The sequence below is a fragment of the Camelus bactrianus genome, chromosome 7, assembly GCF_048773025.1.
Source record: "Camelus bactrianus isolate YW-2024 breed Bactrian camel chromosome 7, ASM4877302v1, whole genome shotgun sequence".
Taxonomy (NCBI): Eukaryota; Metazoa; Chordata; class Mammalia; order Artiodactyla; family Camelidae; genus Camelus; species Camelus bactrianus.
Window position 1 is genome coordinate 46,242,946 of NC_133545.1, and position 17,150 is coordinate 46,260,095.

Genomic DNA, 17,150 nt, shown 5'->3' on the forward strand with positions numbered 1-17,150 from the left:
TTCCCTTTCTAGGAGTTTATCCATCTAACATTCACTGTCAGGGGAAGCTGTTAAAAATTATGGTATATCCACAGAATTAACTATTATACATGGTTGTTAAGAAGAATGAGGAAGCGTAATATGTACACATGGAATGAGCTCCAGGAAATAACGTAGAATAAAAAAAGTAAGACGTAAAAGAGTATGCACTGTGTGATGTATTTTAAAATTTATATCTTTATTCATTTTTATACATAATTTATACAAGCATGTCAGTAAATGACCGTGTATGCAGAGACTCAAGACTACCTTGGAAGGATATGCAAGATAATAACGGTTAACTCCAGTGAGGCTTACATTTCACCTTTTACACTTTTTGAATTATGTATGATATGCAGTATTATTGATAAAAAAATAAAATAATGTAAGCAGTTCTCAACACATGCAAAAAACACTTCTGTTCATGAGGCTGTGTTGGACCCTTACCAGAGGGATACAGAGAGAACACAGGTTTGGAGAACAGGTTGTGAGTGAATGATAATCACTATCAATACTCTTAGCACTTCCTTCCATTTCAGAGTTTGAGTAGAAGCACTTTGCATGAGAACATCTAGAAACCTCAGCAGCCAAGGCTTGGGTGAATGCTTAGGTCAGGGGTCAGCAACCTTTCTCTCTAAAGGGCCAGACAGCCAATATTTTAGGCTTTGCAGGTCACACACAGTTTCTGTAATATATTCCTCATTTGTTTGTTTGTTTTAAACAATCCTTTACAAATGTAAAAACCACTTTTAGCTCCAGGCTGGCTTTGGTCTGTGGAGTATAGTTTGTGACCCCTCTCTGTCCCCTCCCACTCTAGGTCTAGTTTAGTACAGTGGTCCTTAAACTGTAGTTCCCTGACCAGCAGCAGCAGCACCACCTAGAAACCTGTTAGAAATCCAAATTACTGCACACTACCCGAGAACAGATCTTCTGTGGGGTCTGAGAGCCACTGCTTTAGGAGGGTTCTGCACAGGGCACAGTGTACGTGGAATCTACGAACACAGTAATTCCCAATGAGAGAAGACAGCTAGCAGGAAAGGAGAGGAACAGGAGGGAACTGTCCCAGGCAACAGGCCACTGAGTAGTGGCTGACTGTGGCCAACTGTGTTGACCCCCAGAGGAAGCAAAAACTGGCTCTTTTACTCATAAGCTTTCTCTCTCTAAGGACACGGCTGGGGACAGACACTCTGGCCCTCTTCCCTTAGGAGCGCCTTGCTCCTTAGGCTGATTCCTTTGGGAGTTACTCCTTTGAGAGTCAAGTATTGTCATTTGCAAATTTTGAATAAGAACTTGGCCTGGCCCCTTGTGGAGGCTTTGACTGTGTTCTTCATTTCTATTTTATGACTTGTTTTCTTTTAGTTGTAAATTATTTTAGTTTAATTTTTAGTCTATATGCTTATCTTTTTGTTTTTCTTCCACTCTCAAAAGGCAATCCTAAGACAGATGGTAGGAAGGTTAACTGATGATCTGAAAAAGGGAGGCCTTCTTTCTTCCCCTGAGCTCTGCCCAGACTTCCAAGCCTCGAAGAGTCTCAGCTGCTTGTGCCTAGTCAAGGAATATTAGAACTCCCTGTTCTTTATAGAAGAAAAACAAAAGGTGGGCATGGAACATAACAAATAACAAAGATTTCTGCTCAAGAGCCTGATCCCTATACTTTGCTGGACTTCTGGAATAATTCTGCTCTCCTGTTTCCATATCAGTAAGAACTAAACACTATACTTCACAGAGACCAGCTAATTATCTTCAACACCTCAAATCCTGCATGAAGAAATAGGTATAGCTCTCTACCCAATGAAAGCAGAAATGTAACACACAGTTTGCGAATAAAACAAAAAATCTGTTACTAACATGTATGAAATCCAAAAGATGAAAGTCCTAATCTAAAGGCATCTTCTTGGTCCTGATTGTCTTTCATCTCCCTGTACTTAGAGAAACTAGTGGCGACCTATGCTCCACTTCTTAAAACCCTTTACACGTTGGTTTTCAAAACACCAGCCTTTGGTTCAAGTAGCTTAGTGAATTCTCCTTTCTTGGTTCTTTTCCTCCTACCACCCCTTAAACGCAGGAATTCACAGGGATATGTCCTTAATTCATACCCTCTTCTTTTTCCCTTGACACCTTAACTGGATTCAAATACTCCTACTAGTCTTTAAAAATTTTTTTTATTTCCATTTAACCAAAAGGTGTGATACCATATACTGTTTTATGCTTTCGCCACTCATGAAAAATTTGTATATTATTAGATATTCATTAAAATATTTTTATTAAATATATAAATATAGGGCATTCCATTGTGTGGATATATCATAATGCTTTTTCAATCCAGGGTACAGTATTGGGTCAACTTACTTAAAACCACAACAATATTATTAAGTAGTAGCTGGGTGACAAGTCTAACAGAAATTTTACTTAACTTTCAAATTAAGGAGCAAGTGATAGTATTTAATAATCAGGACACTTAAGCTTAGTACCGTTCTTGAGAAGGACATCTTAGGCAAAAGTGAAAGTGCTCATTTCTCTTTTATTTATTTATTTATCCTTAACTTTGTGCCTGAAACCAGCTACACTTCAAATGAAATGTGCAGCTGAAGTACCAAAAGCAAGTTAAGAGTTAAAAGTAGATTTCTAAATTCATTCTAGGGAGGCTTTCTTGCTCATCACATATTAATTGAAATCTATACTGCAATCCCACGTGTGGATACTGCCCTGTCGTTTCTGGTTTGATCAAGATGAATGGGAATCCAAGAAGAGCCTAAGAGAGCTAGCAGGAGTGTACCTCTCTCAGCATATCATAGTTATTACACTACACAGTTCATGCCTGTTTAAAGAACAAGCTAAACTTCTACTTACAACAGTGTAACAGCTGAGATTTTCAGAAATAACTTCCTATTACAAAATTACTGTAGCGCTGGAAAGAATAAAACAAACATTCTTTTAAATGTACAGCTAAAAGCAGAGGGCCAAAAATGAAGAGGGGACTAAACACCAGAATGGCAAGCATTAAGAGAGCTTGGAGCTTACTCTGAGGGCTTCTGATAATACTAGAAACCTAGAAATTGATATTATTGGCTGTATGAGGGAAAGAAGATTAGGTCTCAAATTAGCACAAGTGTTGGGATTGAGAGCTCTCCCTAAAGCTGGATCACTTGGATTGGTTACACTTTTAATGAAGATAGGCTAAAAGAACCACCTGATGGCAAAGGGAAAGACCATAATCTGTCTATTTCAGTTTCACCCCAAGGTAGAGGTAAAGTCTCCTTCCTTTGAGAATGTATAATGACACCTGTGCCCTTGTACAGGTTTGAGGTTTGAATTTACCCACCTGCAAATCTAGAAAGCCATAAACTGAGAAAAATTTAAAGCAGTCCTGGACTGTTGTGCCCCAAAGGCATTTGGAAAAAGCAAGCACTATTCAACTCTTGAGGAAAACAGGGAAGACCCACAGGAATACAACCCAGACCTCCCAGGACTCCTGGAGATTGAGTTCAATCAAACATAAACTCAAAGTCCAAAATTACAAAATATATGAGGAATTAAGTCAACGAACAAATAGCAGCATTTGGTCTTCAGAGACTTCAGATATTGATATTGTCAAACAGAGAACATAAAATAACTATATTTTAAATGTTTCCAGAAATAAAAACTGAAAACATCAGCAAGGAAAAAAGATAATAAAAAATGACTAGCTGCTTGGGGAAAAATGAAATATTTAATTAATATTCAAAACGCAAAAGATGAGTTTAACAATGGATTAGAAAAGAAACAGATAAAAGAAGAAAAGAAAATAGATAAAATACGGATTTGAAGAAACTATCCCAAATGCAACACAAAGAGACAAAGACGAACGAAAAGCTTAGAAATCATTGAGGGAAAATTTGACAACTTTCCTAATTAAAATTCCTGAAGGAGTGGCACGATTTGAAGAGAAAATGGCTGAGAACTTTCCAAACTTGATGAAAAACACAGATTCCCCAGACTCATTCCCCAGGAAACTAAACAAATACCAAGCAGGACAAACACAAAGAAACAAATGCACAGACACATTTGATACTAAACAACAAAAGCAAAGAAAAGCTCTTTTAAAAAGCCACAGAAAAAAATTCAGGTTATCTACAAAGAATGACAACTAGACTGACAACAGACATCAATAGCAATGATGAAGTCAGGGTGAAATATCTTCAAAGTATTGAGATCAAATATATTCTAGAATTATATGTCCAGTTCACCTTTCATTTAAGAATAGGGTTTTAAAAAAAAAAGACATTTTCAGATAACCAAAACAGTTTAAAATCAATAGATACTGTAAATGTATGAACTTTGAAAAGGATGCTCATTAGGAATATGGAAAAAAATCTCAGTAAAAAAGGTCTAAGATACAAGAAGAAATGGTGGGCAAAGAAATTGGCAAACATGGATAAATCTAAACACTCACTGTATTAAAAAAAAAAAAGTCCTATTTGAAAAGTTAAAGAAGGAACATAAAATGCAGAACAACAAAAATACATTTAGACATAAACTGGTGTCCTAAGATTGTTGTTTCCTTTAGAAGGAGAGTAAAAAAATATTAATGCCTAAGGTACATATGTTAAAAAATAAAGGACAACCATTAAAATAACTTAATAGAGTATAAAACTTCTCAAACAGAGGGAAACCATGGATTTAAAAAATCTCAATCCAAGAGAAGAGAGAAGCAGAGAAAAATTATGATGAACAAAAAGCACAAAATAAGATGTTAGAAATAAAGATACAATGGTATTTACAATAAATTTAAACTATTCACCAGTTAAAAGATAGAAAGGATTAAAAAAAAAACAAACAAACAAGCTATATGCTGTTTTCAAGAGATCCACCTAAAATATAAGGACACAAGGTGTTTGAAAAGAAATGAGTGGATAAAGATAAACCAGGCAAACATTAACCAGATAAAAGGTGGTTTAGTTATATTAACATCTGACAAAACAGACAAAGGCAACAATCACTATTAGGGAAAAAGAAGATCACTACAGATAAAAGATTATATCCCTAAAAAAAAAAACAACAGAAATCAACTGAAGAAGTTTTAAAAAGTGATCAATAATGACTAACAAAAGGAAAAAGATAACAATTCACAATAGCAATGACAAAAATACCTTTAAAATTTTTTTAAAGAAATGGAGAAATTATAAAAAGAAAATTACTAATTCTCTAGGGACACATGCCAATTTAAAACAATAAAAATAAACAATAATTATAAGTAAGGCACTTGAATGAATTGGAAGAGAAACTGATTGTGTATAAATATTTAGGAATTTAGTTTCAAATCAGTGGGAAAAGATGAATTATTCAATAATGACATTGGGTCATCTTGTCAGACATTTAGATAAGATCAGGTGTGTTCAGGGTGGTAGACCCTCTTGTCAGACATTTAGAAGGGAAAAAAACTAAGTTCTTATTTTTTCTGTGTAGCGTGAAATTATTTCAGTTAGATATTAAGATTTAGGAGTTAAAGAAAAGAAAGAAAAGAAGAAATCCATAAATGCACAAATGGAAAATTTAGGGGAAAAAAATCATCTTAGAACAGAGAAGAACCTTCCAACCATATCCTTGAAGTCATACATAAAGGAAAAAACTTATTAAGATTTATCAATATAAAAACAATTTGAGATTAGATTTGCCATTTTAAGATCTTTCCCTCCCTCTTTTCTTGAAAGCCACTATAGAAGAAAAAAAAAAAAAAAAACAGAAAAACAAGAAACAAACACAAATTCTGCTTTGATAATACTAGATGATCTATAACCCTAAAACACAGTTAATGAAGACAGCTAGTAGATAGAGAGGATGTTAAATGGCTGTGGAAGGAGACACCAATGAGAAGCAAATTATCCTGCAGAACCCTGGAATGATACCAAGTACCCCAGAAGTGGGGTGGGAATGAAAACAAGAGAACTCTAAAATTCTAAATAAACAACTGAACTGCCAGGCCTCCTTTCCCTACTGCAGTCAGATACCTGCCAGGCCTCCCCGACCATAAGAGATAGAAGAGTTGGTCTTTGGAGATACTGAATTAGAGATGTTCTAGACTCAGGGAATCACACAGAGAAGGAATTCAGACTGAAAACAGGAATTAAGTAAGCCTTCAAATCAAAATGTTCCCTCACCCAGCTCCCAAATGCCTCTACTCAGCTACCTGAGAAAATATCTACAGACACTGGCATCTGGGGGTCCCCACCTTAAAAACTGTCTGCTACAAGGATTATCCTACAGTTTAGTCTAAGAACTGAGAAGACCACTCACATATACAGCCTGATCTATTGGTTTTAATAATAATGCTCTCATAAACAAGATTCACAGATGAAATCAAACATTTTTTAAAAAACTCCCAATAAAAACAAAAACAGAAAAAAAAATGAAGGCAACACAGAAAATGCAGGAAGATAAGAAAACATTAAAGGAACTATAATGCTACTTTAGAATAATATTACAGCCATGAAATAAGAAATTAGAGAATAAAAGCTCACAGAAATAAAAAAATAATTAGCTGAAATAAAAGCGTTCAAAGACAAATTAATGCCATCTCCCAGAAAACAGAACAAAGAGGCAAAGATGGGTCACAAGAGAAACAAAGAAAGATTAGAGACTCCATACCTAAAGAACCACCATATCAATAATAAAGAACTGAGAAATCTGCGGCTGAAAAGATAATGATGAACATAACTTAAAAGAAAAAGGTACATACCAAGGTACGTTATTGTGAACTTTCAAAACATCAGAGATTAAAAGAAAAAAAAGATTTTAAATGCTTACAGGGAGGAATAATAAATAAACTAGCTTCAGATTCCTCAAAAGTTAATACTGGACACTAATAAATAATGGAGCAATGTCTTCAAAATTCTAACTGAAAACGATTTTCAACATAATTCTATACCCAGTTTAACTATTCTTCAACAATTTATGATAAAATAAAGATAAGAGATTGGCAAGTCTCCAAGTATTTACTGATTATATATACTCTTTCTCAGGAACCCTTTTAAGGATACATTCAATCAAGTAGAAATAAGGAAAGGAAAGACCTGGGGCTGAGGAAGACAGTGAATCTAACTCAGGAGAGGAGTGAAAGGACATCCCAGGATGGCAGAGAAGGGAAGCCCCAGGACAAGAACCATGCCTTAGGCCTAAGGAGCAGACAGTCCATATTGGAAAGGCAGAAGGAAGGCTCTATGAACGCTGTTTCCAAGAAATAAAAGCAACAGAATATTCAACTGTACTGACAATTTTACTAAGTGGCATTTTGCAGAGGGTTTCGAACTTAGCCTGCAAGTCAAGAAAAACTAAGTAAATGAGAAAATGTGGCAAAAAATGTTGTGCTCCAGGCACAACAAACAAACGAAACAAAACAAACAAAACTTGTTCTTTAATTAAGAAAATGTGATCACAGCACAGTATTTGGCTAAATTATTTATAAAAGGAAACATAAAAAAGTTATTGTACACATACATGCATGAAAGTTATCGTACAAAGAGACAAAGCATAAGTAATTTTTACCTTCTATCACACACGTCCCTATAAAATAAGGGCTGGGGCTAAGTTCCCTTTAAATAGACAGCTGAGAACCCCAACAGATTAATTATCTGGAAGAGCAAAGTCTTGAGTGTTTCTCCCTGGCTACTGAGTATGATCCATTTTAAAAGGGTTTAAGCCCATGAGAAACTGGCCACATGATCAGGTTATAAATGGATATTAAGACAACTTACTTATCACCATCTTAAGGCATTCAGGATTGTCTTGAATAAGTGGTTCAGCTTGTACTGTTTTACTTAAGAAATTCTTTGATATAAGAGGAAACCTGACTTTAGCAAGGATGTCAACCATAAATGGCTGGCGATTAGGTTCATCATATTTCAACCACCTGACTGCAGCATCATAAACCTAAGGGGAGAAAAACAGCATAGTAAAGTTCTTAGACGGCAGCAACACTTCCAGTTACCCATGTTTACTATCACTTTGAAGGGGGAGAATCTCAGGAAGACACAACGGCTTACTCCCAGTATCTTAGACAGATTTTTGCTTTCATCCCCAAACTTCACAATGGTTTACACAATAGTCTCCTGATTCCTCTAGGTAATATGCTTCTAGAACTAATCACTGTTACATAATGTAATAACAAGGAAGATACTGAATCTTTTTTTAAACGAAATTTAACTTCCTTTTTGAAAGGAGATATGATGCACATCTCTACTAAAAAAAAAAAAAATCTACTGGTCTATGATAGTTTCAATATATGCTCATACGGTACCAGGAAAACAGCTTCATTTCTTAAGAGGCCTTCCATCCCAAGAGATTTCAAGCTTATCTATGATTTTACTTCAACCAAATAGTCCTGAATTGTGAATTGATAGACTAATCTGCTTTCAAGAAACTTGGTGGTATAAAAATTCCATATTTAAAAAATAAATTACAGGCTATTTATATAAGTGCTTTCCAAAATAATACTGTAGCATTCATTTAACTGCACCAAACAAGTTCAAGTTTACAAAAATAATTTGATTTATAAATTATTAGTTTAAACACACTAAAAACAAACCTATTATTTCATATCATACACATCTACTACACACGTATGAGCTAGTTATTTTGGGCTGGTGTTAATAAGGCCTAAGTCTGATCTCCTAAGAGTTAGTTAATTTTTTATGAGAATTGGTCTATTTTTTTAAATAAACTTTTTATTTATTTTATTTTGGAATAGTTTTAGGTTTACAGAAAAGTTGCAAAGATAGTGCCATTTCCATACATACTGCACCCAGCTGTTAAAACATTATGTTAGTATGAAACTCTTAGCATAAGTAGTGAACCAACATTGATACATTATTATTAACTGAGGTCTATACTTAAAAAAAATTATTTAGTTTTTAGCTAATGTCTTTTTCTATTCCACAATCCCATAAAAAAATACGTTACATTTAGTCATTATGTCACCTTAGGCTCTTCTAAACTATGACAGTTTCTCAGACCTTCCTTGTTTTTGATGACTTTGACAGCCTTGAGTTCTGATAAGGTATTCTGTAGACTATCCCTCAATTTGAGTGTGTCTGATGTTTTTCTTATGATTAAACTGGGGTTATAGTTTTTTGGGAGGAAGACCACAGAGGCGACATGCCATCCTCATTACATTGTATCAGCGGTATATGCTATCAACATGGTATCACTGTTGATACTGAACTGTAGGTAGTACTCATCAGGTTTGTCAGGTTTCTTCAGTCTAAAATTACTTATTCTTCCCTTTCTAAGCTGCATATGAGTCAGTCAATTTTGATTACATGGCTGAGTTTCTTCCTTATGCCTAGTCGGGTCCTCCAGGTCTAACCTGTCAACTTACAAACTAATACATTGGTCTGTGAAGAGACTAGACAAAAGATATGTCTCAGTGCAAACCTTTCATCTCTAGAACAAAAGTAACTCAAAGCATATGATTTTACAGTACTTCTATTAGCTTCCTATTGCTGTTGTAACATATTACAAACATACAGTCTTAAAATACAGAGGATACGGGACTGAAAACAGGGATTAAGTGAATGAGTGAATGTCTGCATATCAAAATGTTACCCCATCCAGCTCCCAAATGCCTGCACCCAGCTTAGCTTACACCTCTGACAGTTTATCTGACAGTTCTGGAGGTCAGAGTCCAAAATGGGTCACACACTGGGTAAAAAGCAATGTGTCAGCAAGACTGCTTGAAGGATCTGGAGGAGAAACCATTTCTTTGCGTTTTCCAACATCTAGAAGCCACCTGCACTTCTTGGTTTATGGCCCCTTCCTCTATCTTCAAAGCCAGCAAGGGCCAGCCAAGTCTACCTCACCTCGCATCATTCTGACACTGACTCTTTTGTGTCCGTCTTCCACACTTAAGGACCCTATGATTACACTGAGCCCACCCAATGTCTCAAGATCCCAAAACACATCTGCCAGGACCCATTTGCCATGTAAGGTAACATATTCACAGGTTCCAGGGATTAGGATGTGGACATATTTGGGGGAGGCACCATTCTGCCTATCCAATCAACTTATCTCTATCAAGTGGCCTATCTCTCAAACAGCCAGCCCTTACAAGCACCCAAGACTTATTTTTCCTACGAAACAGACTTCAGAATACTCTGTTTAGTTTAAAGAATGTATTCTCTCCTAATAGGATTCTTTTCCTTGTCAGTTATCCAAATATAATGCTTAAGAAATCAACAGGGACATTTTCACTAAGAAAACTTTTAGAAGGCAATTTAGTTACCTGATCCTCTGCTCTCACAGTCAGAGTGTCCTGGTTGAGGAGATGTGTAACTCGCTTGACATCAAGTTGTAAAAATTCATCAGTTTTGTAAACCTCAGTAAAATGCTGATGAATAAAGTCATCTGCAGTTGCTTTCAATTCAGGACAGTCTAGACACTCTGCTAGCACACTTATACCTAAACACAGAAAGAAAATAAATGAATAAAGAATCACCTAAAAAAATTTACACTGAAGATGAAACATGGAAAATGAGATAATAAATTTCATGAATCTGGATCCTTTTCTATTCCATTGATTTGTCTGTTCTTACACCAATACTCTGCCATTTATGTGTGGCTGATTTTGATAGTTTGTGGGACAACCCCTTCAATGTTTTTTCAAACTCTTCTTGGCTACTGGTATAACATTTTCTCTTGCAAATAAATTTAAAAGAAGCTTATAACATTCTCCTTTTTAAAAACCCTGACATAATTTCAACTGGGATTGCTGAAGTTTTTGGATTACTTTGGGAACAGATGGCTGTCCTGCAACATGGAGGAGCTCAACACTTAGAAACAAAACACAGATGTCCACTTACGTAGATGTTTTGTGATCTTCAATGAAATTAACAATTTTCTTCATAGAAACCCTACACATTTTCCATTCAGCTGTTTTATTTTTTGTTTGGGAAGGAAGTTCCCCCCAACTAAATGATTATTAATGTTCTGTATCAGGAGTCTGCAAAGTACTGTCCATGGGCCAAATCCAGCCCACACCTAGTTGTAGGATCAGCAGCTAAGAATGTTTTTCATTTTTAAAGGGTTGTGGGAAAAGGCAGGGAGAGGGAGAAAAAGAAGGGGGGGGGGAGGGAAAAGAGAAGAGGAAGGAGAGGGAGAAGAAGAAAGAGGACCAAATGTGACACGTGGCCCACAAAGTCTAAAATAGTTGCTATCTGGCCCTTATGGAAAAAGTTTGCCAACCCCTCTCCTAAATACAATCATTGAAATGGTATATGATATCATATGCTCTTGTGGCAGAGCCTCCCTTCAAAGTAATCAGTTAAGTTTTTCTCAGTTCATTACCTTTGATTTTCCATGTTTCAACTTTGTTGTCTTCAAATAATGAGTGTTGATGCTTTTATATTTATACCACTAAGGTTCTCGTAACTGATGCCTGCTAATGAATGTATCAGAGTAGTTGCCATTTTCTGAATGTACTGACCGATGCCATGGCATGCTACGTGCTCCCTGCTCCCGGTGAGCAGCCTGTGACATCTGCACATTTATACTCCCATCAGGGAGATAATAATTTTCACCAAGAACCAGTATTTGTTTATGAGCTAATTTTGGGGAGCTGAATTTGTTGTAATTATGCAACCTAGTTAAATGTCATGCAGATCAATAAAATATGAATGTGAAAAGAAAATAGCGGCTTCTATAAAAACTAATTTTAAAAGTTTAAGATAGATGTGAAAACAGCTCAAATTAGGCATGATCAAGGCAAGTGATAAAATCTGGGAAAACACTGCAAAATTCTAGAGGGATTCTGTAATCAGACAGTCTTGCTCAATTCATTTTAAGGAAATTAAATATAAAAAATATACATGAGTGCTCTACAATGGAATTTGACACAACATTGTAAAATGACTATAACTCAGTAAAAAATGTTAAAAAATAATAATGTAAAAAATATATATACATGATATATTATTGGTATGATTTAGGTAAGACAGACAATGGATCAGTATTCAAATAATAGACATGGCCTTACAGTCAAAGATTAGTATTTCTATATACTACATTAAGGTAACACCTTTAAACAAGATAATATCTTGTTTAACCACTCACTGCTTTAATGAAATTTTAAATTAGCCTACCAACTGCTATTCTGATAAACTTTTACTGTTAACTTTATTTTTTCTTTTTTAACCCATTAGGAATGGATACTGAAAACACAAAAGTGCCTTCAGCATCTGCTGCTATGATTTAAGTATGTTTTCCTCTATAGCTTGTTAGTATAGTAAAGTCTGTTAGATTTTTTAACACTGAATCATTGTGGCATTTCTGAAGTAAATCCTTACTCCCTGTCCTAAATACACAAAAATTAATTATTGAGGCTATTTTATATTTTGGAAAATGTCGATATAGTATTTAATGGCTTGTTTCTGCACAGGTTAATATGCACCTCCCTAACCTTCTCTTAAAATATATTACTAGAAAATTTTGTGGTGGACCATGTCTTTACGATTAAATGAGGATCCAGCAATCCCACTCCTAGGCATATATCTGGAGAAAACTATAATTTGATAAGACAGATGTACCCCAATGTTCATAGCAGCACTATTTATAATAGCCAAGACATGGAAGCAATAAGTGTCCACCAACAAATAAATGGATAAAGAAGATGTAGTCATTGTAAATTGACTAAACTTCAATTAAATACAAGAATTTTTAAAAATGATACGGTACATATATACAATGGAATATTACTCAGCCATAAAAAGAATGAAATAATGCCATTTGTAGCAACATGAATGGACCTAGAGATTATCATACTAAGTGAAGTAAGTCAGACAGAGAAAGACAAATATTATATGCTATCACTTACATGTGGAATCTAAAAAAAAATTAAAACTTTATTTACAAACCAGAAAAAGACTCACAGACACAGAAAGCAAACTATGGTTACCAAAGGGGGAAGGGGGGGGTGCAGGATAAATTAGCAGTTTGGGATTAACAGATACACACTATTATATATAAAATAGGTAAACAACAAGGACTTACTGTACAGCACAGGGTACTATATTAAACTACCTGTAATAAGCTATAATGGAAAAGAATCTGAAAATAAGTCTACAAATGTATGTATATATATATAACTGAATCACTTTGCTGTACACCTGAAACTAACATTGTAAATCAACTACACTTCAATAAAAAATAAGATTAAAAAGTAAAAAAAGTATCATTAAAATTTTTCAATCACACACACAAAAAGATTAAATGAGGGTACTTATAACCGTGCTTTTTTTTTTCTTTATTAAAACATGCATTAAAGGTTTTTTGTTTTGTTTTGTTTTGTTAAATAGCAATCTGATTTCTTACCAAGGCAATTTGAAGCATCAACTTGTTCTTTCAAAAAATCCACACACATTTTCTTCACAGGTTCAATCTGGTACTGGTTTGCTGCATCTAACAAAGACTGAACATTGTTGCTATTCACAGAAATTCTGTAAATAAGTTAAAGTGAATATTAATTTCCTACAATGTTTTTAATTATTTAAATAATGCTACGGTAGGATGCACCCTACTAGCCCCTGAAATTAAACAAAAAATTAAACTCTTCAGTCCTTGAATTAATATGGCATAGAAACCCCACCCCACCCTCACCCGCCACCACCCTTGCAGTTTCTCATTCTGAAGAATCTGGAGCACACCGATTTGTTATGTAAGCACACCAACGCTTTGCCACGGCAGATCTCAATCTTACTGCTCCACAACAGAAATGATCCTCCTTAACTCACCTGGCAGTATAAGCGAATTCTACAAGTTGTTCAATAATGTCAGGTTCAGCATCTTTGAGTTCTACTTCAAAGGACTTTGATTCAAGCATGTTGGCTGATAGGAAGAGAAGTAAGATAAATGGCATGAGTTTAACTGAGGAACCAGATCTTCCTAGGCTGTGTTAAATGTTGGAGAAATAAAACAGGACAGAGGCCTCTCTGAAAGAAAATACCCCAGAAAGCCCAGCATTCCTATAACAAATGCAAATTAATTCTCCATAATTAAGATGTGCCTAAAATCAAAATAATCTAATAAACTAGTGAATTAGTGGACTTCTTAAAAAAAAAAAAGTCCAAGTGAACAGAGACACAAAACTAGATTTAGTATTTCCCCAACTCCTAAAGTAATTTAGTAATATTAAGTTGCTATGAGCAAAATGCCTCTGGTGTAGCTGGAACAAACGTACAAGAACAATGACCATTATATACATAGTCAGCTTTAGCTAGCAAAGCTCTCTCTCATCCTTCCCCTAGACCCTGGTAGGCAGCCGGAGCACTAAAGAGATCACCTGGGATATGTACGCTGTATAACCCGACCAAGCTCATATACGGTATTAAGTAGAGGAACCAGGACTTGGACCCAGTTCTCAACTTCAAATCTAGGGTTCTTTCTAGTATATGTTATATTTCATTTTTCATTTTTATTTAGTTTAACTTGCTAGATAAAATGCCATAAGGTTTATCTTCTCCTTTGCCTTTCCACTCGAGGTTAAGGGGAAAACCATGGGTATTCAAGTGGAGGCTATACCTCCACTGATAAAGACGTCTGGTCTCTAGAACTAACAAAAGAACAGTTTTCCTTTGATTAATTATCAATCACCATGATCACTTTTCAACCTCTTCACTGTAGCCTTGAGTGCTTTTAAAACTAGGAAAGATGGCATATTTTCAATCAGACCTCACCTAATTCTCAGAAAAAATACGATTTATCTTAAGATACTTACTTGTGAACATTAGGTTAAAAAAATGACTGGCTGCAGCAAGGACAACACGATGAGCAGGTATTTTTCTTTCCTGGACCATAAGGATCACATCACACAATGTCTTCTAATCAAGAGAGAAATAAATAAAATTAAAAGAGGCTCATTGGGCCTGGCTTAACAAATATATAAAACAGGTGCTTGCCATTTTGTCTCTATTTTCTATTTAAATCCAGTCTTTCCCCAGCATAGAATTTGTTTATAATAAAGACTTATTTAGGAAGGACTTACAGAGTTGCTGTCATGAGTTTGCTGTATCAAATTTTGGCACTGAGCTTCCCAATAGTCAAGGGGAAAAAAAAAGACCTTTATAATCAGAAAAGAAATAGTCTACTAATCTTTTAAGGAAGCCAAATTCCTTTTCTGACACAAATCCCAAGATGTCTCATAGTGAGACTTTATGGGGACATTAAATGACATAAAGACAATGTCCTTGATGGTTTTTCAAACAACTGTCCTTGATAAAATGCACAGTACATGTGGCATTTCCCAAGAAAGTTGCCTTCATAGATCTAAGGATACAGAAATAACTCAGAATGTACAGAGCAGATGAACCAAATGTTCACTCAGCACTCTTTCCTTAAATAACACTTCTCTAAAATGCACTTCTGATAGGATCTGGATAGCAGCCACTTTTAAATTGTGTCTTCTGAGCAAGGCCAAAATGTGTCACTCTAGGTTGCTGAAAGAAGGCAGATATAGATTAAATACTTAAAATCTTGGGAAAATGTAATATTTCAAAAAGTTTAAGGTTTACTGGAACCCTTAAAGATGAATTTCAAGGAAAAAGAAATGTCCTTTTTAGCAAATAAAATTTCAATTTCTTAATGAAGTTAAAGATATAATGTACAGGTTAGGCTCAGAGAAAATTATGTAAAGTACTCTCCCAAGCACTGGGAATATGAGGCAAATAATATTTTCAGAGTAAAAAAATCTATCACTCACAAATCTACATAATGACTCAGCAGCTCAGAGGATATGGCATTTTGCAAATTTTAGACATTTTACTGAAACTGATGGAGTTTCTAGTTGATAAATCACTGCTATTTCCTACCCTATTACTCCATGAATAAAAATCCAGATAAGATGGTAATGCTTAGAATGAGAAAAGAAATGGTCCTCAATTAGTGGGCTAAGAGATGAACAAAATTTCACTTTTACAGCTTATTCGAAAATTTTTTATAAAGTCTATATTGTTTATAAATTACATGCAGATTATAGTTAAAGCTAACTGGTATTCCAATAGTGTCTTGAAACTTTAAATTTTTATTCCCTTTTATTTGGGGAGGGGGTACAGAATAGGGATGGCTCTCAGGTGATTTTGCCACACCAAAAAAATATCACGTAGCAAAACCAAGCCAGCTACATGGTTATTACCCAAAATAAGTTGATCAAGTTGCTTACAAGAAAGAGAAAAAGAAAGGCAGAGGGAGGGAAGGAAGGAAGGAAAAAAGGAGAGAGGGAAAGAAAAAGAATACTGACAGTATAGCAAGCAAATGAGACAGGGAGGGATCTATGGTCGCTGATGGGATGTTCCAGAAAATGTAAAACGAAACTGAAATGTAGCAAAAAACCTTTTCAGGGCATACTCAGCAATAGGAAATATTAGTCTAGTGAATTTACAGGCACTGAAGGAAGTTAGAGAAATCAAAGACATCTCTGAATAACAATAGTCTTAGTCTAAGATTAATCTCTAGCTGGATATTAGTGTTGTGGAGGCGGGGTGGTGGGAGGAGGTGAAATGGGAGCAATCTTTTGTATCTAATTAGCGCATTTATTTCTCTGTACTAAAATAGATTAATGGGTCCTATTCAAGAAATGAGACTGATCTAAAGGGAGAGGTCTCTCCTAACAATCCCCTAGGGAAGAGGTGTATCCAGAGACAGGAAATGGGAAGAGACAGAGACTCAGGTAAATTGGGCACTATGAGAAGTAACCAGTCCCTAGGTGAACTGAAGAGAAACTTAAAACAAAAACTACCTTTTGAACAAAACATGTTCACCAGATTAAACAAACCAAAAAAATCTTGCAATTTCTGTTATGTCCTCCCATATTTGTTATATCTTTGTACTTATTTTCAACTTTTCAATATTTAGTCTCTTATAAGCAGCATAGATTTCTGTGTAAATTAGTCTGAATTTCTCACCATCTAAGATTATTTTTAGTAGGGTTTAGTTGAATCTCTCCCATTTGTTACTGATAACTTATGTTTCATCTTACATGTGCCATCTTTTTAAGTGCTATTTATTATGCTTCCTTGCTGTCTTCATTTTTTTTTTTTAATTGTCAGCTACTATTTTGGTCACATTTTCTTTGCACTTTTTTCTTCCTGTAGGGACTTACTTATAGATCTGTC

The 17,150-nt window shown here is 35.1% G+C and overlaps 1 protein-coding gene across 2 annotated transcripts in view; it reads right to left on the bottom strand.

Moving 5' to 3' along the window:
• Nucleotides 1–17,150, bottom strand: part of KLHL7 (kelch like family member 7) — a 57,915-nt gene that overhangs the window by 24,299 nt on the left and 16,466 nt on the right. For both annotated transcript variants that reach the window (XM_010968613.3, XM_010968614.3), the window contains 5 exons: nucleotides 14,759–14,861; nucleotides 13,776–13,869; nucleotides 13,357–13,481; nucleotides 10,274–10,449; nucleotides 7,749–7,923 (listed from right to left, as the gene is read on the bottom strand). In XM_010968613.3, the coding sequence (XP_010966915.1) occupies nucleotides 7,749–7,923; nucleotides 10,274–10,449; nucleotides 13,357–13,481; nucleotides 13,776–13,869; nucleotides 14,759–14,861 (673 nt within the window). The remainder of the gene's footprint in view (nucleotides 1–7,748; nucleotides 7,924–10,273; nucleotides 10,450–13,356; nucleotides 13,482–13,775; nucleotides 13,870–14,758; nucleotides 14,862–17,150) is intronic.